Source organism: Phyllostomus discolor, chromosome 8 (genome assembly GCF_004126475.2).
Source record: "Phyllostomus discolor isolate MPI-MPIP mPhyDis1 chromosome 8, mPhyDis1.pri.v3, whole genome shotgun sequence".
NCBI lineage: Eukaryota > Metazoa > Chordata > Mammalia > Chiroptera > Phyllostomidae > Phyllostomus > Phyllostomus discolor.
The window spans coordinates 108,272,935-108,296,793 of record NC_040910.2 but is presented as its reverse complement, the minus strand read 5'-3'; the positions used below and the strand labels follow the sequence as shown (position 1 = coordinate 108,296,793).

Sequence of the window (23,859 nt, the reverse complement as noted above, 5' to 3'; positions counted from 1 at the left end):
GGAGTCCCCGCCCCCTCCCCTCGCACCTCCCAGGCTCGATCCTCGGCCCCGCCCCCTCCCGCCGTGTCCCTCCTTCCCAGAACCTCGTCCTTTCTATTCTCCCTCCTCCCGACACCTACTCCTTCCGACTCCCTCCCGGCGCCACTAAGTTTCTTCGCCTGGAACCGCGCAGAGCCCGGGCCGGGCCGGAGCGGCGCCCCCGCTGCCCTGTCCCCGCGCGCAGACACAGGGCCCGGCCCCGGCCCCGGCCCCGGCCCCCGCCGAGGCATGCTGTGCGGCCGCTGGAGGAGCCGCTGGAGGAGCTGCCGGCGCCGGGAGCCCCCGGGGCCGGCCCAGGTCACAGCGTCCGTCGCGGTCGCGTCCCCGCCGGCGCCCCAGGACGGCGGCACCAAGAGGCCCGGGCTTCGAGCGCTGAAGAAGATGGGTCAGTGACCGGAGGGGGCGGCTCGGGTGGGCACGGACTGTCCCCCACGGCGCGGCCTTGGGGGGGCCGGGGTGTTCCGGCGAGCCGCTAGGGGGCTTCCCAGGCTGTAGGGGGTCGTGGCGAAGTGTGCAATGCCCGAATCATTCCATCTGGGGGTCGCACCTGCGGCCACCCGCGGTCCCCAGGCCTAAGCTTGGCGCCCGGTATGGCCTTTGTTTCCCACCAGGAGGCGGCCGCGGGGCGTGCTGGAGTGAGAGCCTGGACGAGGGGTGCGGATTGGGGATCCCTGAGGGCGGGAGAGGGGAGAGGGAGACAGACTTGGGGCGGCCACCTTTCCAACGCCCCTCGCCTCCCGGGGTCTGCGAGGGTCCCAGGGCACCCCGGGGTTCTTGGCCGCCCTTAGAAGGGCCTAAGGGTGGTGGACGAGACTGACCTCTCAAGCCAGCCCTCCAAGCTGGCGGCCCCCGGCGGGGTTGCAGCAGCAGCAGCAGCAGCAGCACAGCGCTGGGGGGACTGTTCTAACCGGTGGGAACACTGACTCTGAAAGCCAGAGTTCCCGTCTCAGGTTTGGGGGGAGCCCCTGGGGGAAGGGAATAGAACTGTGGCTTGTTGAGCATCCTCCAGAGACAGGCAGCACTGGGTAGGTAGTTCCACGCGAGGTGTCATCCAGTCTTCACCTTCCCAACAGGCAGAGGGTACAGTCCCCGTGTCGCAGACGAGGACACCGGCTCAGAGAAGTTGAGGCATTTGCGTACAACCCCACAGCTAGTAAGAGGCAGAGGCTGGCCGGCAGGCCATGTTACTCCACACGGCGCCTGGTCCCCTCCGAGTCTGGGAAAGTCGGGGGAGGGGGGGCTGCCTGAGTGGTCAGGTGGCTTGAGAGACGGCGGCATAGGTGTGAGTGCTTTGTCAAAGGTGAAGCACTGTGACACTGGTGGACCAGAACCGCCATTGGGAGAACAGTGCATGATGGAGACACAGACATGGGGGTGGAGTGGAGGGGGCAGATGGCAGGGCTGCCCCGGAGACCGGTGTGAATCTGGAGCAGAATTCAGATGTCCCAATCGCCGGTCTTGCCTTCTTTGTGCTACTGTGCTCTCCCCCCCCTTTTCTTTTTTTTTTTTTTAAGACTTTATTTATTTATTTTTAGAGAGGGAAGGGAGGGAGAAAAAGAGAGAGAGAGACAGAAACATCAATGTGCGGTTGCTGGGGGCCGTGGCCTGCAACCCAGGCATGTGCCCTGACTGGGAATCGAACCTGCGACGCTTTGGTTCGCAGGCTGAGCTCAATCCACTGAGCTATGCCAGCCAGGGCTTACCCCCCTTTTCTTACTGCGACTTCCTGTCATTCATTCCATTGAGTTTATTGAGCCGTATGTCCTGACAACATGACTGGCATTCTCCTCGTGAAGACGTGGGACATGATCTCCGCCCTCCCTCCGTCAGTCAGGCATGCATTCAACAAACACTCATTGAGTGCCTGTCGTATGCTCTGCCCTGGGGGTTCAGCGACGAATAGGACGGGCACCGCCCTGGCCCTTGGAGACCTGAGTATCAGGAAGGGGGTCAGACAATGAAGCAAAGAAAGGAGACTAGGAGGGGAGGGGCAAGTGAGGTGCTGAGGAAGGAGCGAGGGCTCTGGCTGCACCCGAGAGCCAGAGACCAGGGTGAGGCAAAAGGGGAGAGGCAGGGTGGGCCCATCTCAAGGCCCCTCCTCACAGGGGCTGTCTCTGGAGGGCAGGAGCTGTGCGCAGCAGGGCTGGGTTGGATGAAGGCAGGGGTGAGACAGGGAGGGCTGAGACGGGGAGACCCGTAGGAGGGAGGCTGCGGGGTGAGCTGGGCAGGCAGACTTGGGCCGGCGTGGCCGACATGGATTCCAGGACCACCTAGGATTTAGACTGGGCTGGACCCTGCAGTCGGTGGGATTGGACAGGTGTCTCCGGCGGGTGTCAGTGTCCTCCGTCCTCTGGGCTGAGGAGCCGTGGTGGCCTGGGGAGACGGGGAAGGCCGTGGGGAGTTGAAGTGCCACTGAAGAGAGCCAGAGGGGCCAGCCACTCACAGGGGCTCTGGCTGCCGGGGGCGGGCCGAGGGGCTGGCCTGCACACCTGTCTGCCTCTCCTTTGCGCGCCCGCTTACTCAGCCCCATCAGGGCGCCGGCGCGGGGCCAGGGGCCAGGGCCGCAGGGATGAATAACAGTACCCTGCCCTCAGGGGGCGCACAGCTCAGTGGCCGGAGTCACATGTAAACAAATAATTGCAGCCGAGCCCAGGCTGCGTAAGGTGGCACGGGACACCGTCACTGTGACACCGTCACACGGTGTGGGTGTCAGAATGTCACCTGGCCACCCTGCCTCCTCGCCACTGCCATGTCCTGCTGCGTGACTGCTCAGAGAGGAATGTCCAGTGTCGGGGGAATGCCCCGTCCCCGGCCTCACTGAGTCTCGGGACAGGGCGACCAGGAAGCCCAGGTGTCCGGGGCCCACACCCTCGGCCTGTCCACACCCAGGCCCGGACTCACCTCCACGGTAATCCCGAGATGACCCTCATGGCCGTGGCCACACCCCTTAGGCTAACAGAACGTATTTTATTTCAGATCAGGTCAGGAGAGGTAGATACTTGGTCAGGGAGTGGCTCAGAGGTCAGAGGCTGGGAGGGGGGCCTGAAAAACCAAGGGCCTTTAGGACCACCCTGGGAGAACCAGGACGAGGGGGAGGAGGGGGCCAGGGCCACCTCCACTGAGTGGGAGTCAGTTGTGGAGCTCGGGGTCCTTCTCCTGTCCCTGCCCCAGGATGGCTGCCACCTTGGCCCGCCACCCCCCCCCCCCCCCCAGGAAGCGAGGGCACGGCCGAAGAGGGCGGAGAGGAGCCCCGAGAGCACCTGCGGTAGGTCGGCCAGGTGCTGAGGCCGCCTCAGCCCGGATGGGGCGCAATCCCGGCAGCGTCGGCCCCCAGGGGAAGGCGCTGCGGCTGTCCTCGCCCCACGGAGGAGAAGCTCGGGGAGAGGGGTGCAGTCGCTGGCTCCAGGCCACGCAGCCTCTGCCTGCCCTGCCTGCCTGCCTGCCGGCCGCCGAAGCCTAGATTTCCGTGGTGACTCCGCTGCCAGAATGCAGGGATACCAATCTGCGCTTTTGCAACGCTGGGCCGAGGCCGTCGAGCATGTTAGCTCATTCAACACTCAGGATCACGTGAGGGAGGCGATGGGATGAGCCTCGTCTCACACATGAGGAGACTGGGGTTCGGAGAGGTTCCCAGCCAGGAAGTGGCTGAGCGAGGACGTGAACCCAGGCAGTCGGGCCCAGAGTCCAGACCCCGAACGCGATGGATGAGTGGATGAGCGATTTTTCCTGGGGAGGGCCGTGCCAGCCCCCAGGGGTGCCCTCATAGGCTCGCTAAATGAAATACAGGATGCCCGGTTAAATGGGAATCTCAAATAAACGAGTGATTTGGGACAACTTATACTAAATAGGATTTGTGGCTTGTTGGAAATTTGCATTTAGCCGGGCACCCCGACTTTTATCTGACAACCCCGTCTCCCAGAACCCCTTTCTGACAGGGAGCTCCTCCCGCCCCACTCCATCCCTGTCCCTGTCCCTAATCCGCCCAGTGAGCAGAGCCCTGAGTGGGCAGGAGCCCGCTCCCCGCCCTCCCCGGCCTGCACGCACAGCTGGGTGCCACAGGCAGGAGGGCTCCGCCGATGGGCTGCCCAGGGTGTCTGCTTCGGGGTGAGTGGGGCTGCCCCGGCTGGCAGGTGGGGGTCTGCAGAGCGGCCCCCAGTGCTGGTGGGTGCCTGGCCTGGTGGGCTGGAGGGGGGGTCAGGGCGTCCCTCCTGGCTGGGCAGGAGCGTTCCAGGCAGGACTGGGGGGCTGACTGTGCCCTGCCTTGTGATCCCCTCCCCCCGACCTCAGCCTCTTCTCCTTCTTCGGCTCTGGCGAGTCCCCGCCCACAGCCTCGGCCCCCAAACCAGCCCCACGCCTGTTCCAGGCCCGCCAGGCAGGGTGCTGCCACCTTCCTGTCACCGTGCCTGGCCCAGGGGCAGGGGTAGCGCCGCCCGCCTTTCCTCACTGTTTTGATTCTCCGAGGAATGTTGTGGACTCTGGCGCGGAGCTCTGCTGGGCTCTCGCCCTGGGTGTGGCAGCAAGCGGGGGCCGGGGGGCACGCTGGGTCCCTGAGGTGCCCGTGCCCGGGCTGCCTGGGGGCTAGAGGGTTTGGCTGGGAAAGTGTCTGGGGCCCCTCGCCCTTGTGTGTCCCCTCCAGAGCCCCGTGGCCCCGGCCACCAGGAAAAGCTGCTCTGGCTCCCCTTCCCCCATTGGCATGAAGCTGTCAGCTGCCGCTGTTCCCTGCGCGTCTCGCATTCCTGCTGGAGCCCCGTGTGCGCTTCCTGAGTGTGCACTGGTGCGAGTGCAACACGGTCTGTTTTCCTTCCCGGGCCGACCCACCTTCCTCCCGCCCGCCAGCCCCATACACTCACACACACACACACACACACACCAGGGCACACACCCTGTGTGCACACACCACCCTGTACATACTCGCAGAGACCTACCACTCCTCCCACACCCTGCTCTCTGCACCCTGCCCTCTGTCTGCACTGGGAAGGGAAGGGAAGGGAAGGGGCCGGCTGGAGGCCGCGGGGCCGAGGGGGACAGACACAGTGGGACACACCTGGGCCCCCCGCCCCTCCCGGGTCTCCGCCTGGCTTCCTTCTTTGTGCTCGTTTACCGGGAGCCCGCTCCGGGCCAGGCCCCGGATGGAGTGTTTATGCGCTTTAGCTCACTGGGGCCCTCACTGGGGTCAGGCCACCCCGGCTCGCACGCATTCCGGCGTCTCCTGTCCCTGCCCCGCGCCCCGGGACGGGTCGGCCACGCCGGGCCTCTTCAACCTCTCTTTGGAGAGTCCTCACACCTCGCGTTCACCCACTCAGCGTGTACAGTGGGCTCTGACATACCACATCAGTGCTCTTTAAACATCATGTTGAAATACGTATATACTATACAATTGGTCACGGGGACCACTTTTAAGCGGCTTTTTCGGTGGCATTATTTACAGTTCACAACAGTGTGCTATCTAGTCTAGAAACTTCTCTGTCGCCCTAAACAGAAACTTGCAATCATCCGGCAGTAACTCCCTGCTCCTTCCATCCCGCGGCCCCTGGGCCTCCAGTCCACTTTCTGCCTGGGATGTTTTTTTTAATTGAAGTATAAGTGACATCCGATCTGTCTCTATGACTCTGACCATCGTAGGTGCCTCGTGTAAATGGAATCGTACAACGTTTCTCATTTTGGGTCTGGCTTATTTCCCTTAGCATCATGTTTTGTTTTGTTTTGTTATTTTATGTTTTTATGTATTGATTTTAGAGAGAAGGGGAAGGCAGGGGGGACGGGGGGAGAGAGAGAGAAAGAGAGAGAGAGAGACGTTGATTTGTTGCTCCGCTTGCTCATGCATTCACTGGTGGATTCTTGTGTGTGCCCTGACCGGGGATTGAACCCGCTGCCTTGGCGTGTCGGGACGATGCTCTGACCCAGCGAGCTCCCCAGCCAGGGCCAGCATGATGTTCTCGAGGTTCATCCTTGTTGTAGCATAGGTCATATTTCGCTCCCTTTATGTTGGAATAATATTCCGCTGTACGGACAATACCCCGTTTTGCTTGTCTGTTCGTCAGCGGACACCCGGGTGGTTTCCACACTCTGGCCATTGTCTGTCCTCATTGTTCCTGCTGTCATGTCACGATCTGTCCCCCGCCTGCTCGGTCCAGGCAGCCGTGGTGCTGCCAGCCCAGCGTCCAGGCAGAGACGGAGGGACAGAGAGCCCCCAGAAATCACAGGAGGCGGGCCGCTCGTGCGCCTGCTCGGAGCAGGTAGGAATGGGGTGGAGGAGATGCACGTGGGTTTGGGCTTGGCAGGACCTGCGAATGTTTATTGGGCAGCTGGGCACAGAGCCAGGCCCTTCCCGGCATCTCTGCCCAGACCTGGTGCACCCCCTCACCGCTGTTGGTCCCACCCCTTTTGTCTGCCACCCCACACCCCTCACTACCCCACGGTTCAGAGGCTCAAGCAATGGGAAGCAGACTCAGCACCGGGCCCGGCCCGGCCCTACACCCTCATTCTGTTTGGCTTTTCCACTGAGGGATGGTGTGGCCCAAGAGGCGGTGTGGCCCGGGGGCCAGCGTCTGTTGGGTGGACAGACTGCAGATCCATGGGGCAGCTGGGGCTGAGGCCAGAAGCAGGGGCCTCCTCAGCGTGGGAACCTGTCCCAGCGGGGGGGGGGGGGGGCTGGTCGAGAGTTCGGGCCGCCCGTCTCCGGTCCTGTTTGCAGGGAGCTCTGGACACAGCAGGCCCCGGTGACTCAGCTGCATTTCTGGCCTTAGTCACTCACTGTGCGCCCCTCCCTTCCAACCTGCCCTCCAGCCGTGGGCTTGTTGGGGGGGGGGGGTCGGGGAGGGCTGCAGCTGCAGAGTCTGGTAGTCATGGAGATGAGCGCCCTCCCCCCTCCTGCAGCTGAGGGGCTGGGCCCAGTGGCAGGTTCCCCTGACCGTCCTGCCCCACCCCACTGTGTCTCAGGAGGAGAGACTTCAGAGGTTGCCCAGATGTGGGGATGGGGGTCTGAGGGCCCGCTGGGCCTCTTGACCTGGTGCGTGCTACATGCCCCCTGCCCTTCCCGGCTAGGGGGCACCGAGCGGGCACTGACGCGTCCAGAGGGCCACGGTCTAAACCCTGAGAAGCCCCCTTGGAGCCAGTGGGGCCACAGGCTGTCCTCAAGGGGGACCTCAGCCTCCTAAGGATGGCAGACTTCTCCTGCCCCCGATACCCCGATTGCCCTCCGAGTCTCAGGGTGGATTTTTAAACACACAGATGCTCAGGCCCCCGCCCGCACCCGCTTGATGAGAGTCTCGGGCCCGTGGGCTCTGCGGCCTCCCACAGGTGATGGTGAGGCCCAGCCCGGGCTGAGAACCCAGACCCACGAGGCCGAGGCTCTGAACTCGGCGGCCGGGGCAGGGCTGGGGGCGGCGCTCTCAGTGCCCACAGCTGTCTGTCCTTCCGCCGCCCCTGTCGGAGCACGCGGGCTGCGGGCCTGGCTCTCGGGCGTGTGCTGGGGCAAGGGCCTCCGTCTCATCCCTGCCCTTGAGTTTGTTCAAGTCCCCTGAAATGACGGTTTAGGCGGGATGTTTGTTTTAATTAAAGCAAAACGTGCTGTTAAGCACGACTTCCTGGAGGAGGTGGTACCTGCGCTGGACCTTGAGGAACAGAAGGGGGAGGGTACTTCAAAGGCAGAGAGAGAGAGAGAGGGAGAGAGAGAGGCAGGCCCAGGGATTCAGACCTGATTCCAGGGTCCACAGCCGGGCATGCAGGAGCCTTGGGGCACACAGCCTATGCCAAACCCAGTTTGGGGGGGCTCATTGAAATAAAGGGAGGAAGAGAGGCCCACATTCCCATTTCCTTCGGCCCACACAGTGGTGTTTTGGGGTTTTCGTTGCTTCAATTTGATTCAGTTGTCAACATTGAAAAAGGAGGAGGCCTCACTACAAACCCAGACTTTGGTTCTCTGAAAATTCTGGGCCCTCATCCACCTCCGGCTGCCCACCTCCTCCCAAAGGGTGTGGGCCCCACAGTTCGCCGGGCTCCCACAATTGTCCCCAGACCCCTAGACCTGTGGTTCCGGCCCCCGTGGAGGCGGACCCAAGCAGGGCGGGCACCGCAGGGCGGACGGCATCCTGGCCGAGTTTCAGATTTTGCAGCAGGCACTACTGTGGTCTCTGGCAAATGAATGGAGAACAAGAGGCTTAGAATGGTCACAGATTGGCGCCACCAAGGCTGCGCTCCCGGGAAGTGACAGTTAGGACTTGACTCCCCAGAAGGCTGAATGTAACTTCTGCTCCTTCTAAAATACTTACAAGTCATACATCTGATAAGGGGCTACTATCTAAAATATATTTGAAAAACTCAGACAACTCCATAGCAAAAAATATAAATAAACAAACAATCTAATTTAAAAATGGGCAAAAGATCTGACTGGGCATTTTCCCAAAGAAGACTCACAGTTGGCCATCAGGTCCATGCAAAGAAGCTCAGCGTCCCTGACCACCAGGGAAACGCCAATCAAAACCAGAATCTCACCTCCCGCCTGGTAGGGGGACTGTCATCCAAAAGACAAGAAATGACCAGTGTCGGCGGGGACGCAGGGAAAGGGGAACTCGGTGTTGGTGGGAGCGGGAGCTGGAGCAGCCCCTGCGGAAAACTGTGTGCAGTTTCCTGGAAACAATTAAACATAGAACTGCCCTACGGTCCAGCATTCACACCTCTGGGTATTTATCCAAAGGAAACGAAAACACGAACTCAGAAAGACAGGTGCGCCCCTGTACCTGCGGCAGCATTATTTACAATAGCCAAGGTGCAAACTAAGTGCCCGTTGAGAGAGGAGTGCATAAGGAAATGTGGTGTATGCACATGGTACGCGGTCTCAGCCACGAAAAAGGATGAACTCTGGCCCTTCGCCCCAACATGGCTGGACCTGGAGAGCGCTGTGCTGAGTGTCATACGTCAGACAGAGCAGGACAGATACCCACGTGGTCTCTCTTACCTGTGCAATCTAAAAATTAATAATAAATAAGCAATCAAGCTCAGGATACAAAGAGCAGATTGGTGGTTGCCTGAGGGGGGGTGCTGGTGGTTGGGGTGGGTAGGAAAAATGGGTGCACCTTTTAAAAATTAGAATAAATTTAGTATAAAGTAAACAACTAATTAAATGCTGCTCTTCCCTGCCCGTCCTGCCCAGGGGCAGGTGGGGCAGGGGAGAGGGGGGGTGGTAGGAGCAGAGGGGTAGGGGTTCCGTACGGTGCCCAGGGGTGCGTGTTCTGGAGCCGACCTCCGGGGCCTGCGGCCTGTTCCCACCACTTCCGTCCGTGCCTTAGAATCCCAGCCAGTGGCGGAAGCTTCCCTGCTTGTTTCCTTGAATGTTAAATCACGTTAACACACAAGCAGGGCCGGGGTGTGCGCTGTAGGTGCGTTGTAAGCACTTTGCTTTGTTAGGGAAGGCGGACACTGTGGCCAGAGAGCACACGTGGGCAGAGGGGTGGTGACGGTGGCTGGGCAGATGCCGGCGGTCATAGGAGACGGTGTTTTCAGCGGGGCCCCACCGGGGCATGAAGGGGACAGCTGGAGAGCGGCCTCTGGTCAGCCGAGGCAGGTCCTGGAGGCTTTGATCTGTGATCCTGGAGCCAGAGTGGCCTCTGCCGTCCCTTCTCCTTGGGAAAGCAGCGTGAGGAGCTTGGGTTGCAGCAAGAGAGATCTAGGTTAGATAAGGAGGCTACTTTCTTGCTGGTGGTCAGGGGTTCACATCCTGTGAGGAGGTCACAGATGCTGGGCTTGGAGGCCAGAAGCCGTCCTGGAGGAGGGCGGCAGAGAGGAGGACTGCGGGGCCCGAGGCCCATGACCCGCCAGAGGGGTGGTTCCGCTTTGAGGGCCTCCGGAGACTGCTGCTGCCGGGAACGGCCTGTGACTGGCACACCTCCCAGGGGAACCTGGGTGGGGCGCACCAAGCCTCGGGTGAAACCCGGTATTGAGGGCACGTTCCACTAAGGAAAGTCCTGTGTGGGTTTGAAGAGGCTCAGGGAGGGAGGCCGCAGCTCCCACTGGGGGAAGCGTGGCAGGAGGTCCTGGCTGGGGGGCCCCGTGCTAATGCCCCGGTCCCGCGCCCCCAGGCCTGACGGAGGATGAGGACGTGCACGCCATGCTGCGGGGCTCCCGGCTCTGCAAGATCCGCTCGCGGACGTGGCAGAAGGAGCGGCTGTACCGGCTGCAGGAGGACGGCCTGAGTGTGTGGTTCCAGCGGCGCATCCCGCATGCGCCGTCGCAGCACATCTGTGAGTTGGGTGGGGCGGGCACCGGGTGGGCTAGGGACAGTGCCCAGGTGGGACAGTGCCCTGCCAGGCCGCCGCCTGACCCGGCCGCCCCTCCCCGCAGTCTTCGTGCAGCACATCGAGGCCGTCCGCGAGGGGCACCAGTCCGAGGGCCTGCGGCGCTTCGGGGGTGCTTTCGCGCCCGAGCGCTGCCTCACCATCGCCTTCAAGGGCCGCCGCAAGAACCTGGACCTGGTGGCGCCCACGGCCGAGGAGGCGCAGCGCTGGGTGCGCGGCTTGGCCAAGCTGCGCACACGCCTGGATGCCATGAGCCAGCGCGAGCGCCTGGATCAATATCCTGCCCTGGAGAGTGGGGGGTGGGGCCAGCCCGTCCCTGGGGGCCCCAGCCGCGGGCAGGTATGCCCTGCCCCTCGGAGGCCCACAGCCTGAGCCGGAGTCCCTGGCCCCTTGTCTGCAAAACTAAGGGCGGTGACACGCCTCCCGGCTCTGAGGAGCCCCAGTCCCGCAGAGGACAGCCCGCTGCCGTGCGCAGGCCGCCCACGGGCCCCGCCCCCGGAAGCCCCCAAAGCCAGGTGGGGGAGGCACGCCTGCCAGTTCCCGTCAGCTGTTGCTGGTTATTTCCTGAGCACCCACACCTGGATCCACTCCTACCTGCACCGGGCGGACTCCAATCAGGACAGCAAGATGAGCTTCAAGGAGATCAAGAGCCTGCTCAGGATGCTCAATGTAGACATGAACGACATGTACGCCTACCGCCTCTTCAAGGTGGGCCCTGCCACCACTGCGGCCTCTGACCTCTGCTCTGGGGGGCGGGGCCCTGCTCTCTCAGCCATTAGCTTTCCTCTCCACCCAGCTTTTGTGGAGAGAGGGAGGGCCCCTCTCAGCAGAAAGGCCACAGCTGGGCCCACTTACCCTTTGACCCTGGCCTGAGGCTACGATGGCAGCACTGGCCCAGCTTCTGTCCGTCCTGTCAGGCAGACCCCCAGGGCCTGAGGTCCTCCCTGCCCCTCCCGAGTGAGCAGCGAAGCTGTAGTTTTCCTTCCTCTAAGTCCACAGCACACCCTTTGCACGGGTGACCGTGTGTGACTTGCACCTGGGAGCAAAGGGAGGAGCCGGCTCCCAGGCACACGTGTGCACCCCCCCCCCCACCGTGGCCTGTGCAGCACCTCCACACCTGTGGCCACGCAGATAGGGCGCAGGGCTCAGGCCCTGCGTCCCTGGCCCAGTCAGAGCACGTGGCAGGCCCCCGTGTGCATGTGTGACCAGCCTGTGATACCTGCACCGCCCCCCCCCCCTCCAGCAGCTCCACGTGGACCCTCCCTGGCCCTGGGGCTGCTCGTGAACCCCGGGTGTGAACGTGGGTGTGAGGGCGGTCATGTGTGCACACCCGAGGGAGAGCTGTGGCACGGGGCTCGGGCCTGCCCCCAGGTCACCGTTCCTCCTCCCGCACCTGGATTCTCGGGTTAGGTCCCGGTGCGGAGGGATAGGCGCTGAGCCCAGGGGACCGCCCTCAGCATCCCAACCCTGCGGGTCACCAGCTGCGTGTGCTCGGGTGAGACCAGAGCCTCGCCAGCCCTGAGGTGGCCCACCTGTGAGGAGGGGGACCCCCACCTCCCCGGCCGTGGTAGATGCCCGGCACGCCAGTGCAGGCCGGCTTTCCCGGGATGTCCCCTCCTCTGAGCCTCTCCCCCCACCCCATTTCCCAGGAGTGTGACCGCTCCAACAACGAGCGGCTGGAGGGGACCGAGATCGAGGAGTTCCTGCTGCGGCTGCTGAAGCGCCCGGAGCTGGAGGAGATCTTCCACCGGTACTCGGGCGAGGACCGCGTGCTCAGTGCCCCGGAGCTTCTGGAGTTCCTGGAGGACCAGGGCGAGGACGGCGCCACGCTGGCCCGCGCGCGGCGGCTCATCCAGACCCATGAGCTCAACGAGACAGGTGGGCGTCCGGCCGACAGGCTGCGGGCCGCGCAGTCTGGGCCCCCGCCGAGCGGGCTCCGCTGTCCCTGGCCAAAGGGTACCATCGCGGGAAGTTGTCCTGCCTCCTCCGGACTCCGCCGCCACATCCGTAAAATGGCATATTAATGTACCTGCTTCCCGGGGTTCGGCTAGAGATGAAGTGGGTTAACTTTGTCGAGTCCCGTCAGCAGACAGGAGCCCGTTATTACCGAGTGCAGTGAGCTTTGGGGGCATCTGGGGGTGGGGGCAGGGGCCCCTCCCCCATGGGGCCCGACGCTGTCTTCTGCCCGTCCCTGCAGCCAAGCAGCACGAGCTGATGACGCTGGACGGCTTCATGATGTACCTGCTGTCGCCCGAGGGGGCTGCCCTGGACCCGGCCCACACGTGCGTGTTCCAGGACATGGGCCAGCCCCTCGCCCACTACTTCATCTCCTCTTCGCACAACACCTATCTGACCGACTCCCAGATCGGGGGGCCCAGCAGCACCGAGGCCTACGTGAGGTACCTAGTGCGGGGGATGGTGGCCGTGAGCACTCCTGGGGGCCCAGCTGGGTGGGGAGGCGGGACTCAGCTCCCGCCGTGCACAACCCACCTGGCTCAGCCTGTACCCCGCCTCTGTGCCATCCACATCCGCGTGACGCCTTGCCTGTCCGTCCGTCCGTCTGTCTGCAGGGCCTTCGCCCAGGGGTGCCGCTGCGTGGAGTTGGACTGCTGGGAGGGGCCAGGAGGGGAGCCCATCATCTACCACGGCCACACGCTCACCTCCAAGATCCTCTTCCGGGACGTGGTCCAGGTGGTGCGTGACCACGCCTTCTCGGTGAGCCCCGCCGCCCTGCGTCCTTGCGGAAGAACCCTCCGCGGGGAGAACCGCCCACTGCCCAGGCACCGCTGGAGCGGCCGGCCAGGGGGTCGGAATGAGCGAGGGGCTTGCTTCTCCCACCCTCCTGCCCAGGAAATGTTTAAAATCCCACGATCTCCAGAAGCAGCCCTTGGGGGAGGGAAGGACGGTTCAGGCATCACTCCCAGAGAGCAAGCCGTCAGAGAAGCGCAGCACAGCGCCGGCATAAAACAGCGGTTTTGGTGGAGCTGCACAAATCTTACCGCCAACAAACGAACTAGGGGGGGAAAGTGTGCCTCGTAGTGACACGGTCAATGTCATGGCCACGGAAGGAGTGTTTATAAGAGAAAACCATTCCTGCAGCCGCCCTCAGCCTCCCAGACAGCCCACCCCTTCCCCGAGGCCCCATACCTGACCTCTGCCCCTCCACGAGCACACCGACCCCAGCGTGTGCCCCACGTCCCGCTGACTCAGGTTCCCCCCGCCCCCCCCCCCCCTCAGGGTTCTGCAGAGCCCTGCCTTCCTCGCCTGTCCTGCAGGGGGCGGGGGTTGCATGTCGCAGGGGGCCTGGTTGTGCCGGGAGGGGGAGAGGAGTGAGGGACTCTGAGCTGCGGCTTCTCCCCCCAACAGCTGTCCCCATACCCCGTCATCCTGTCCCTTGAGAACCACTGTGGGCTGGAGCAGCAGGCTGTTATGGCTCGCCACCTCCGCACCATCCTAGGGGACATGCTGGTGACGCAGGCCCTGGACACCCAGAACCCTGAAGAGCTGCCGTCCCCAGAGGTGATGCTCCCAGAGCCCCAGCGTAGGCGGGGAAGGGTCTGCCTGCGGTCCACCATCCACCCCGCCTGTGCCAGCTCCCTGGGTCCGGCCCCTCCCCCTCTCTGCCTTCTCCTGCCCCTCCCTTCATCAGACATCTGCTGCTTCAGGGTCTTAGCAGTTTCCCGCCCTCCAACTTGGACTAGACCAAACCCCCCCCAACCTCTCACCTGGCCTTCAAGGCCTTCCGTGACCTGACCCTGACCCCCTGCTCTGCCTGGCTGCCGCCCACAGAGTCCCTGCGAGCTCAGCCAGTCCCGCCTCCTAGTCCTTGGTTGACACCATCTGCACCTGGAGCTCCCTTCCCAGCCACCCGGCTTGCAGGCACCACCTGCTTAGAATCCCAGCCTCTTCCTGGGGCCTTAGACACCGCCCTGCATTCTGGCCGGAGGCGGTCCTGCCTCCTCCCCTCCCAAACCCCACAGCATTTTGTCTGCCCCCATCAGGACACGTATCCTTTTCTGGCTCCTTGAGAAACCTCTCCTCCTACTCCTAATCTTTTAAAAGATTTTATTTATTTATTTTTAGAGAGGGAAGGGAGGGAGAAAGAGAGAGAGAGAGAGAGAGAGAGAGAGAAACATCAATGTGCGGTTGCTGGGGGTCATGGCCTGCAACCCAGGCATGTGCCCTGACTGGGAATCGAACCTGCGACGCTTTGGTTCGCAGCCCGCACTCAATCCGCTGAGCTACGCCAGCCAGGGCTTGGGCGTATAATTTTTTATTGTACATAAAAACATACATATGGTAAAAAAAAAATTCAAGCTATACACGAGCGTATGCAAAGGAAAAGGAGTTTTCTTCCACTGGAACTCACCCCCACCGTGTTTCACGGGGAGCGACCACCTTCAGCAGCTTCTCGTGGTCTCCTCCAGAGGTTCCCACGCATACGCACCCCGGTCCACAGCCCTCGTCCCTTTCAAATGTTACACAAGGAAGACCACGCGACCCCACGTCCTGCACTTCTTCCTTCGCGTGAGGTCTGGTTTGCAGAGGGCGACTTCTCTTCCCCCAGTTGCCTCCTGCATGTCACTGGCTGCTGTGTGGTATTCTGATGCTTGCCGGGACCTCCTTAGCCACTTCCTCCCCTTTTTTTTTCTATTAGAAACCACTCACCTTTGTGTCTCTTTTCTGGCCTCTCACCCCCAGCCAGCCTCACACACAGGGGTGGCCCAATGACCGGCCAGCCGGCCGACACCGGGGCCAGAGGCCTGAATCCCCCCCTATTGGTCTCTACAGCAGCTGAAGGGCCGGGTCCTGGTGAAGGGGAAGAAGCTGCCAGCTGCTCGGGGCGAGGATGGTCGGGTTCTCTCCGACCGGGAGGAGGACGAGGAAGAGGAGGAGGAAGAAGAGGGGATAGAGGCTGTGGAACAGAAGCCAGGGGTGAGTGGGGTGGGCTGGATGGGCCCAGGACTGCGGCAGGGCTTGGGGCAGGGGGCAGGGGAGGGGAGGAAGGAGGACGCCCCCTGAGTGAGAGGCCCGTCCCCCAGGCCAAGCAGATCTCTCCGGAGCTGTCAGCCTTGGTGGTATACTGCTGTGCCGCCCGCCTGCGGACCCTGAGCCCGGCCCCTGTGCCGCCCCAGCCCCGCCACGTCAGCTCCCTCAGCGAGCGCAAGGCCAAGAAGCTCATCCGAGAGGCGGGTAGGAAGGAGCTGGGGGCTGTAGCCTGCTTGTGGCTGGGGATTCCTGACGATGGCGGGGAAAGAAATTGAGAGGGTCTGGGGGCAGTCAAGAGGTCGGGGGGGACCCCAGAGAGGGGCCGGATACGCAGCACGTGGCCAGCACCAGGCCGGGCAGGTGTGGCGGGGAGACGGCCCAGGGAGCTGGGAGTCTGCTGTCTGCCCTCCCCCGGCTCACGGCCTAGTGGTGGCGCCAGAGTCGCTGGGTGATTGCGATGCAGGGGTGCAGTTGGGCCATGATGGGGCCTGTGGAGGGGCAGCAGAAGGGGGTGAGATCAGGGGAAGATTCCCAGACAAGTCGTGGCGGAGAAGACACCTGGCAGGAAGGGGAGGACGAGGAAGCAGCGGGTGACTGGGTTGCACGAAGGCCCAGGGGCACGGCGCACAGGGAGGGTCAGGGAAGTGGTGTGCTGGAGGGCGCGTGTGGGTGAGTGACGAGAGCCAAGGGGTGTCACCCTGGAGCCTGGGCGCTGAGTCAGGAGTGCGGGAGGCGGACGGGCCCCTCCCTAGACTCAGCAGCCTCCTCAGGAGGTTCCCCTACCCCCAGGTCAGAGAGGAGGAGCTGGAGCAGGGCAAGCTGGGGATGGGAACTCGGCCTGTTCCCAGCTGTCCGCACTGGGGGAGGGCTCACAGGCCCTCCAGGTGAGGGACACCCCAGGAGCCTGTAACAATCACGCCTGGACTTCCCCCTAGGGAACAGCCTCGTCAGGCACAACACCCACCAGCTGACCCGTGTCTACCCGCTGGGGCTTCGGATGAACTCGGCCAACTACAGCCCCCAGGAGATGTGGAACTCGGGGTGCCAGCTGGGTGCGTGCGGCAGCAGGGGCGAGCGGGTGGCCGATGCTTTGTGGGTGGCCTCCGGCGTGCAGGGCAGGCCCCCGCAGGGACAGGGCCACACAGCTTTCCAGGTAGAAAAGGTGTTTTTTAAAAAAATTTTTATTGATTGATTTTAGAGAGAGAGGAAGGGAGAGAGAGAACTATCGATCTGTTGTTCCACTTATTTGTTTATTTATTGTTTGATTCTTGCATGTGCCCTGATGGGGAATTGAACCCGCAACCGTGGCGTATTGGGACAGTGCTCTAACCAACCGAGCTGCCAGGCCAGGGCCAAGAGTGTTTTGTTGATGATAACAATTACTACAGAATTGTGAGCAGGGCCCTGGCTGGTGTGGCTCTTGGATTGAGCAGCAGCCTGCAAACCACAAGGTTGCCAGTTCGATTCCTGGTCGGGGCACAGGCCACATCCCCAGCTGGGGGCGTGTGAGAGGCCTCGGGCAGCTGGTCGATGTGTCTTTCCCTCTTTCTCCCTCCCTTCCCTTCTAAAAATAAAAAAAATAAATTTTTAAAAAATTGTGAGCAGGCTCTGTAGAAGTTAAAACTCCCCACACCTCACATGCTCCCTCAGCACACACACACACACAGGCCCCCGGCAATCCCATGCTGGGCCCCCCAAGCGGGGGGTTGGGGGGAGTGTGGTCCCCTTGCGTAGGCATGGAAACCTCAGGCCTGGGCTCTGGGCGCTTCTCCAGCACGCCCCACTCAGCCCCACATTCCAGCCTCAGTGATACCAGCTGGCTGTGGGGGGCTGGACCCCCTGGCCACACCACAGTGGGGGGGGCAGCACTCCCCAGACAGTAGGGCCCAGGCGCCTCCTTAGACAGGAACTGAGCCCTCTGCATGCGGTCTGTCTGGGGGAGAGGGCGTGAGGCTCCTGAAACTGCGCAGTCAGTGAGAGGGCCGCTAAGAAGAGCCCCTGCCCTGACCCCGCCCTGCCCGCAGTGGCCCTGAACTTCCAGACGCCAGGCTACGAGATGGACCTCAACGCCGGGCGCTTCCTCGTCAACGGGCAGTGTGGCTACGTCCTGAAACCCGAGTGCCTGCGGCAGCCCGACACGGACTTCGACCCCGAGAGCCCGGGGCCCCCCAGAACTACTCTCACCGTGCAGGTTGGTAGCCTGGGCCGCGCCCTGCACTGGGCTGGGAGCTGGCTCCGGAGGCCCTCGTCCTCGGGGCGCCGGCCTGAAGTGGCGGGAGGGCGGTCGGAGGCCTGGGTGGGTGCTGAGGGCAAACAGGGAACCAGCGGAGGCCAGATTGAAGCCCCTCCCCCTCCCCCGCAGGTGCTGACCGCACAGCAGCTGCCCAAGCTGAACGCGGAGAAGCCCAGCTCCATCGTGGACCCCCTGGTGCGCATTGAGATCCACGGGGTGCCCATGGACTGCGCGCGCAAGGAAACCACCTACGTGCTCAACAACGGTGAGGGGGCCTGCTGGTGGGGGCGGGGGGCGGGGCAGGCCGCGGAGGATGCTGGGCGGGGCCCGCCGGCTCTGACCGCCAAACCCGTTTTCGCCCCAGGTTTCAACCCCCGCTGGGGGCAGACCCTGCAGTTCCAGCTGCGGGTCCCGGAGCTGGCGCTGGTGCGGTTCGTGGTCGAAGATTACGACACCACGTCCCCCAACGACTTTGTGGGCCAGTTCACACTGCCTCTCAGCAGCCTGAAGCCAGGTTGGTGGGGAGGGTGGGCATGAAGGAGGAACAGGCGCCTGGACCTCGGGGCTTCCAGTTTCCCCGGGGAGAGCTGTTCAGGAGGCCCCCCTCCCCCCACAGCTGGGACTCAGCCCCCAGGGGTGGGGTGGGGTGGGGGCCGCGCCCTGCACAGCCCTGCAGGGTGGTGGGCGGCAGACCTGACGCCCGGCCACTCTCCCCGCAGGGTACCGTCACATCCACCTGCTCTCCAAGGACGGGGCCTCCCTGTCCCCAGCCACGCTCTTCGTCCATATCCGAGTCCAGCGCTCCTGAAGGCCCGACTGACCCACCTCGGGGACCTGCCTGCCGACACCAGTCTGTGTGCCACCCACCGCGGAGGCCTTCTCCCCTGGGCGGTGGGGGGGCCAGCCCACCCAGCCTGCCACTGCCGCAGCCCCTCCTGCAGGCCGGTGGTTGACCTCCGCCCCGCAGCCCTGGGAAGGGCCCCAGTTCAAGGCCTCGGCCCACCCACACTGTGGCCCACGGAAAGCCAGGCCTGCTGCTGCCAGGAGCCAGAAGACCTGGGAGCAGGACGTAAGCGCCTCATCCCCTCTGCCCACCTCCAGGGCCCCCTCCTCAGGCTCTCCTGGGCGCCTCCCTCCAGCTTTTGCACCTGAGCTCCCTTCTCTCGTTGAAGCCAGAGAGGAGCGGAGGCTGGGCGCCCTGGGGACACCAAGAAGTGGGTTTTAGTTCGTGACACAGAAGCGTCCTGGAGAGGACAGGAGAACAGGACTATTTTTAAAAAGGAGGAAATTTCCTTCACCACTGCCACCCCAAGCACCTGAGGCCACAGCCAGGCCCATGAGGAGGCACGGGGCGGAGCCCCTCAGGCCCTTCCACAGAAGCGGGTGTGAGTTCGTCTAAGACGACCAGGGGTGCTGGAGGAGACCCCACGGCTCAAAACAGCCCCCAGCCCTCTTAGCTTAACACCGCCGCCAGCGTCGCAGACGGAGGACACCCACCACGAGCTGCCCGCACCAACCCTCGGAGGGGCCTCCACTGGGGAGGCGGCTGGACGGCCTTCCGCTGGGACAGAGCTCTCACGGCCCTGCAGGCTGGGGGCAGGCCCCCGACTTTCCGGACTGGGCGGGGCAGATGGACTCCAGAAACCCGGGGCTCGCCTTCCCCCAGCCAAGCAGCCTTTCAGGTGGAGGCCTAGAGGCCGTGGCTGTCCCGGCCGCCTCCCAAGACACGAGGAGCGTGAGCCACAGAGACACCGGTGACAGAATCCAGAGAAGACGGGCAGAGAGGTGTTTTTCTGGGGTTAAAGGTGGAGCCCTGCCCCCTTGGGTCCTGTCAGGCCACACACTGACCCGGGACAAGGGCAGAGCTGGACGGCAGCTGCCCACGCAGGTGGTGCCCTCTCGGGCTGCGGCTCAGGGCCCGGGTTCCCCGGAAGGGGGCTCAGAGGCACCAGCCACGGACGGGGTCTGGAAGGAGCACAGGGTCAGGGACTGCACCAACAGTCCCAGAGGCGGCCCAGCCGGCGGGGCTCACCTGGGTGGGGCTCACCTGGGCAGGGCTCACCTGAGCGGGGCATCGCCCTGCAAACCGAAGCCGCAGGTGTCTGTGCCCAGTCAGGCCTCCTGTGAGGTCACCAATCAGTGTTTTTCTCTCCCTCACTGATGCCTCCCTCCCCTCCCCTTCCTAAAATCAATAAGCATGTCCTCAGTGAGGATAAAAAATTGTATGTATTAAAAAATATGTATTTTAAAAAGTTTTTAAAAGTTCCAAAGTTCCAGAGGAAGACAACAGGGAGCGGGCAGTCCGCAGCGGAGCCTGGGGCCCTCCCGCAGGTGGGCAGTGGGCCGGCTGGCCTGTGGTGTTGGAAGCGGCCCTGGTGGCTCCCCAGACCCGCCGGACCCCTGGCACAGGGGGAGATGTGGCATCTGAACGAGTGTGTTGGGGGGGGGGGGGCCGGTGCCCGGCCCGGCCCGAGGGGGCGGATCCCCCGGCTGCGGAAGCCTGGCCCGGGGCTGGCGCGCCTCTGCCACGGTGCCCGGCGCGGGCACAGAGCCCGGCCGCCGAGTGAGGCTGGGTCAGTACCGGCCCCTTGGCGGTGGGCAGGGGTTTGGGGAACAGCCCAGTCTGCCCCGAGGGCCTCGCCCAGCGTCTTCAGGAGCGGCCAGGTGCCGCAGCCACAAGAAGAGCCTTTCCCTGCAGGGCGCTCACTCTCAGGGAGGGGGCCCTCCAGCCTCCCCCCGCCCCACCTGCCGTGCAGAGGAAAACCAGGAGGGCAGGAGGGGTTTATTCAGCTGCTTCCTTTATTAGAAACAAGTGAGATGTATCGAGCGGACAAGGCAATTCCTCCCCCACCCTGGAAATGGATGCCCCGCCCGCAGCCCAGAGAAAAGCCAAGACAGAAAGGTGAAGCTCCCCCGTCCCAGACGCCGCACCTGCCCGCAGTCAAGGTTCTTGAACTGACCGCAGCTGCCCCACTAAGGCTCCCCAGGGGCAGCCCGCAGGCCGGGCTGCGTTCACTCAGCAGCAGGGCAGAGCCCCAGCCTCGGTCTCCTGTCCGAGCAGGTGGGCCGGGCCAGAAGGCGGCTGCCCCCTTGGCAGGTGGGCCCTGGCCAGAGACACACTCCCAACCCCCTCCCCTGGCCGGGCAGCACCTCCCCCCTGCTTCTAGACCACTTTGCCCTGAAGCTGCCCAGGCCTTTGGGCCACCCCGTGGGTTGGCTAAATGCTGGTCATCTCTGAGCAAAGAATTCAAGACCACTGGGTCACCCACCCTCGGGCCTCAGTGAGCCGGGGAGTAAGGGTGGGGTGGGGCGGGGCAATCAGAAGGGAGGTGCAGGCAGGGTCCCAAGGGGCTAGGTGTGGGCCAGCCTCCAAGCCAGAGGTCAGCATCTACGGAATTGGGCATGGGTTGGGAAACAAGCCCCACACAGACCAGCCCCACACAGACCTCTGTCCAGAGCCCAGGCCTCCTCCCTCCCCAGGTCTCTCCCTGCAGAGACAGGAGGCCGTGGGAACTGGCCACGGCGTCGGGGGTCAAATGCAGTCAGTCCAAAGGCAGGAAATAACATTCAGACACACGGGAGTCCAGCCGCCTGGCGCCAGCACGGAGCACTGGTGGCGCAGAGTGAGGGCCGCACCCAGGAGGCTGTCCAACAGTAGCCGCCCGGGGCAGGTCCCGGGGGAGGAGGCCCCGGGTCCTTCCCTTGTTTGGTTCTACCAGCCACAGCTGCACCGCCCTGCCCCAGTCAAGGCTCCTTGTGGGGAGGCCCTGAACCCCAAATGATGGCTCTCTCCGAGCACGCGGACAAGTCCTGCAAGGGGCTGAGTGAAGAGCCCAAGGGCTGTGTGGACAAAAAGGAGGCTGACGCAGCAACCGCCGAGCGAACCCCCAAAGACCTGAGGGTGATGCTGAGGGTGGGGCAGGGTCCCCACCACGAACAACAGAGTCCAGGGAGCAGGCCTTGCGGCTCTGGAGGGGACACCGAGGCCTTTCCAGGAGATCTGTTTCTTCGGAGCAGCCACAGGCCTCGCGGTTTCCATCCCGTGACCTGGGTCCACGGAGGCCAAGCCCTCTCCAGGGGCGGTCGAGCATCCCACATTACACAGGCAGTGCGGGCTGGGGCTTGGCCCAGAGCTGACCGAGCCTCTGCCAGGGAGTATTTCCAAGTCCCAGGTCCTGCCCAAGGTAGCCAAGAGGCAGGCTCATTGTTCTCTGATATCCTTCAAGCCCGAACAGGGCGAGCCGCTGGGTGACTCGGGGCGCTGGGTCTGACACCTGGAAGGCTGGAAGGCGAGCCCCGGCCTCTCCGACTCCTCCTGTCTGCGGAATGCGGTGAGTCTCTTGCTAAGAACAGCAGCTTCTTTGGTCTGGGTATCTTGGAGTCAAGGAGTCGAAGGTCAGCCGTGATCTTTGGTGCCCGCAGGTTGCAGCACAGGGACGACAGAAGGGAGGCCCATGCAGGCCTCTCCGGGAGTCCAGGCCGGGCCGCAGAGAGCGGGCTGCCTCCCAGCAGGCAGCACAGCCGCTCTCCCACGCGCAGGGTTCCCTCCAGCTCTGGGGACCGCAGGATTAGCCTCTGGCGAACCGCACCGAAACCAACAGCCTGACACCCGGCTCTGCTGGCCTGCGGAGCCCGGCTTCAGCGAGGAAGGAAGCCAGGCCGAGCCCGGCTATGACTCCCTTTCCCCTGCAAGCAGCCGAGAGGTGAAAGCAGCCAGGAAAGCCCCACGCCATGCAATCCACCCTCTCACTTTCTCCCACAGCAAAAGTCACACAGAAGCCAGGATGCGGGCTGCTGACAATTCCACGGCCCGACCCTCCCTGACACCGGGCTGGGCACAAATGAGCGATGCCTGCACGGCCACATGCCTGGGGGCTCCATCCCTGGCGGGGAACCCGGCAGCATCCATAAACACCACCACCACCACCACCACCACCACCACAAAACCCACCAAACAGCCTCCGTGAAAGTCACGCCGGGACCATGGCAACACAGAACCATTTCTGTTGCCAAGTCCAGACTGGCGTCTAACCACCATTCCTCGAACTGTGTGTGTCTTGGACAAGAGGTGGCCAGTGGGTTGGAAGGCACAAGCCAGGGACTGGTGGCCGGAGGCACCTGGGCATCGGCCCCACGCCGCCCTTGCTGGGCAGCCCCAGGGCCGCCAGGGTGCTGGCTCCCTGCTCGGAGACGAGCTCACCAGGGATGGTACAGACACGGTCTCCTCAAGGTCTCAAATGCTACAAGGAGGTCAGAAGTCCCCTTCAAGCTGCCAGTCACCCGTGGGAGTGGAAAAACAGTCTCTCAGGGTGCCCGTGACTGTAAGGTTGGCAACAGCTGCTGGAGAGTCGGCAGGACTTCCACCAGGGAGCAGGCCAAGAGGATGGAGGGAGGGACTCAACGGACTCTGCGTCCCCAGGGCGCCACGGCGCCCGGTTTCCGAGCGCGGGACACGCCCAGGGCCTGCGGGCGAGCCTGAGTAGGGCCGGCCCCACCCAGGACGCCGCCTGTGGCCTGCGAGATCTGAGCCCCCCCCAAGCTTGGCGCAGTCCCTCCACCGCACCCCGCACTCTCGAAGCCAACCAGTGCAGCTGACTCAGGAGGGGAACTGGGTAAACACCCGCATCCTCTTTCTCCTGCTCCCCCAAGAGGAGCCAGTGCCTGCTCTCAGGAGGAAGGAAGGCGCTGTACCAATGTGTGCATACGGCACTGTCCTTGACTCTGACTTTGAGGAATGACCTGGATTCAGCTTTTCATTGGAGACCGAACATCCTTGTACATTTGGAACAGGAAAGATATTTAAAATATTTATATATATAATATATATACTTTTATTATTCACCCGTTAACTCCATAATATGCCAATCACGAGCCAGTTTTCAGCAGCTGCATTCCCTTGATCGCGGCTGCGTGAGGATGTGATTAACTGGAAAACAGGGCGACCAGAGACACGGCCGAGGTGGCATCGCGCAGCCCGCGCCATCACAATACAATCGTCAAATCCAGTGGCTGTTTGGTAAAGCCGGTTCGCTTCTGTTCCCTTTGCCAGGGATTCTCACGTTTGTGAAAATTGGACCAACAAGTGGTGGGGTTCCATTTCCCGGTTGGAATTCTCAGTGGCTTTATCCAGAATCTCATTGGCAACTGGTTACTGTAACACCAGACCAACCTAGGAGAGCCAATGGGGAGGGGCAGGGTTGAGTGACAGGAGCTTGGAGCCTCTCCCACTTCCCCACTTGGACCCGAAGGGCCACGTGCCAGCCCACAGAGCGCCCCCGGGCCGTGTGAGCGGAGGCACAGCGAGCC

At 63.2% G+C, this 23,859-nt stretch overlaps 2 protein-coding genes across 5 annotated transcripts in view; one reads left to right on the top strand and one right to left on the bottom strand.

Moving 5' to 3' along the window:
- The first annotated feature begins 120 nt into the window (after positions 1 to 120).
- Positions 121 to 20,954, top strand: PLCD3 (phospholipase C delta 3). 3 transcript variants are annotated; one of them, XR_004904936.1, is made up of 16 exons: positions 121 to 424; positions 10,116 to 10,277; positions 10,378 to 10,606; positions 10,910 to 11,039; positions 11,981 to 12,209; positions 12,529 to 12,730; positions 12,902 to 13,046; positions 13,698 to 13,850; positions 15,123 to 15,266; positions 15,374 to 15,524; positions 16,256 to 16,372; positions 17,345 to 17,511; positions 17,683 to 17,818; positions 17,918 to 18,067; positions 18,273 to 18,622; positions 20,360 to 20,954. XR_004904936.1 is itself a non-coding variant. In XM_028520252.2 (15 exons), the coding sequence occupies exons 1-15, from the start codon at positions 268 to 270 to the stop codon at positions 18,359 to 18,361; spliced, it is 2,361 nt and encodes a 786-aa protein (XP_028376053.1). In that variant the 5' UTR covers positions 121 to 267; the 3' UTR covers positions 18,362 to 18,976. The 3 variants fall into 3 exon arrangements, 2 of the variants coding, with proteins under 2 accessions (XP_028376053.1, XP_035889920.1); XM_028520252.2 differs by lacking the exon at positions 20,360 to 20,954 and having other exon boundaries at positions 18,273 to 18,976; XM_036034027.1 differs by lacking the exons at positions 121 to 424; positions 20,360 to 20,954 and adding an exon at positions 4,054 to 4,143 and having other exon boundaries at positions 18,273 to 18,976.
- The window catches only part of NMT1 (N-myristoyltransferase 1), a 34,438-nt gene continuing 30,913 nt past the window's right edge, over positions 20,335 to 23,859 (bottom strand). For both annotated transcript variants that reach the window (XM_028520882.2, XM_036034029.1), the window contains one exon: positions 20,335 to 23,722. In XM_028520882.2, coding sequence (XP_028376683.1) covers positions 23,702 to 23,722 — 21 coding nt within the window. In that variant the 3' untranslated portion in view covers positions 20,335 to 23,701. The remainder of the gene's footprint in view (positions 23,723 to 23,859) is intronic.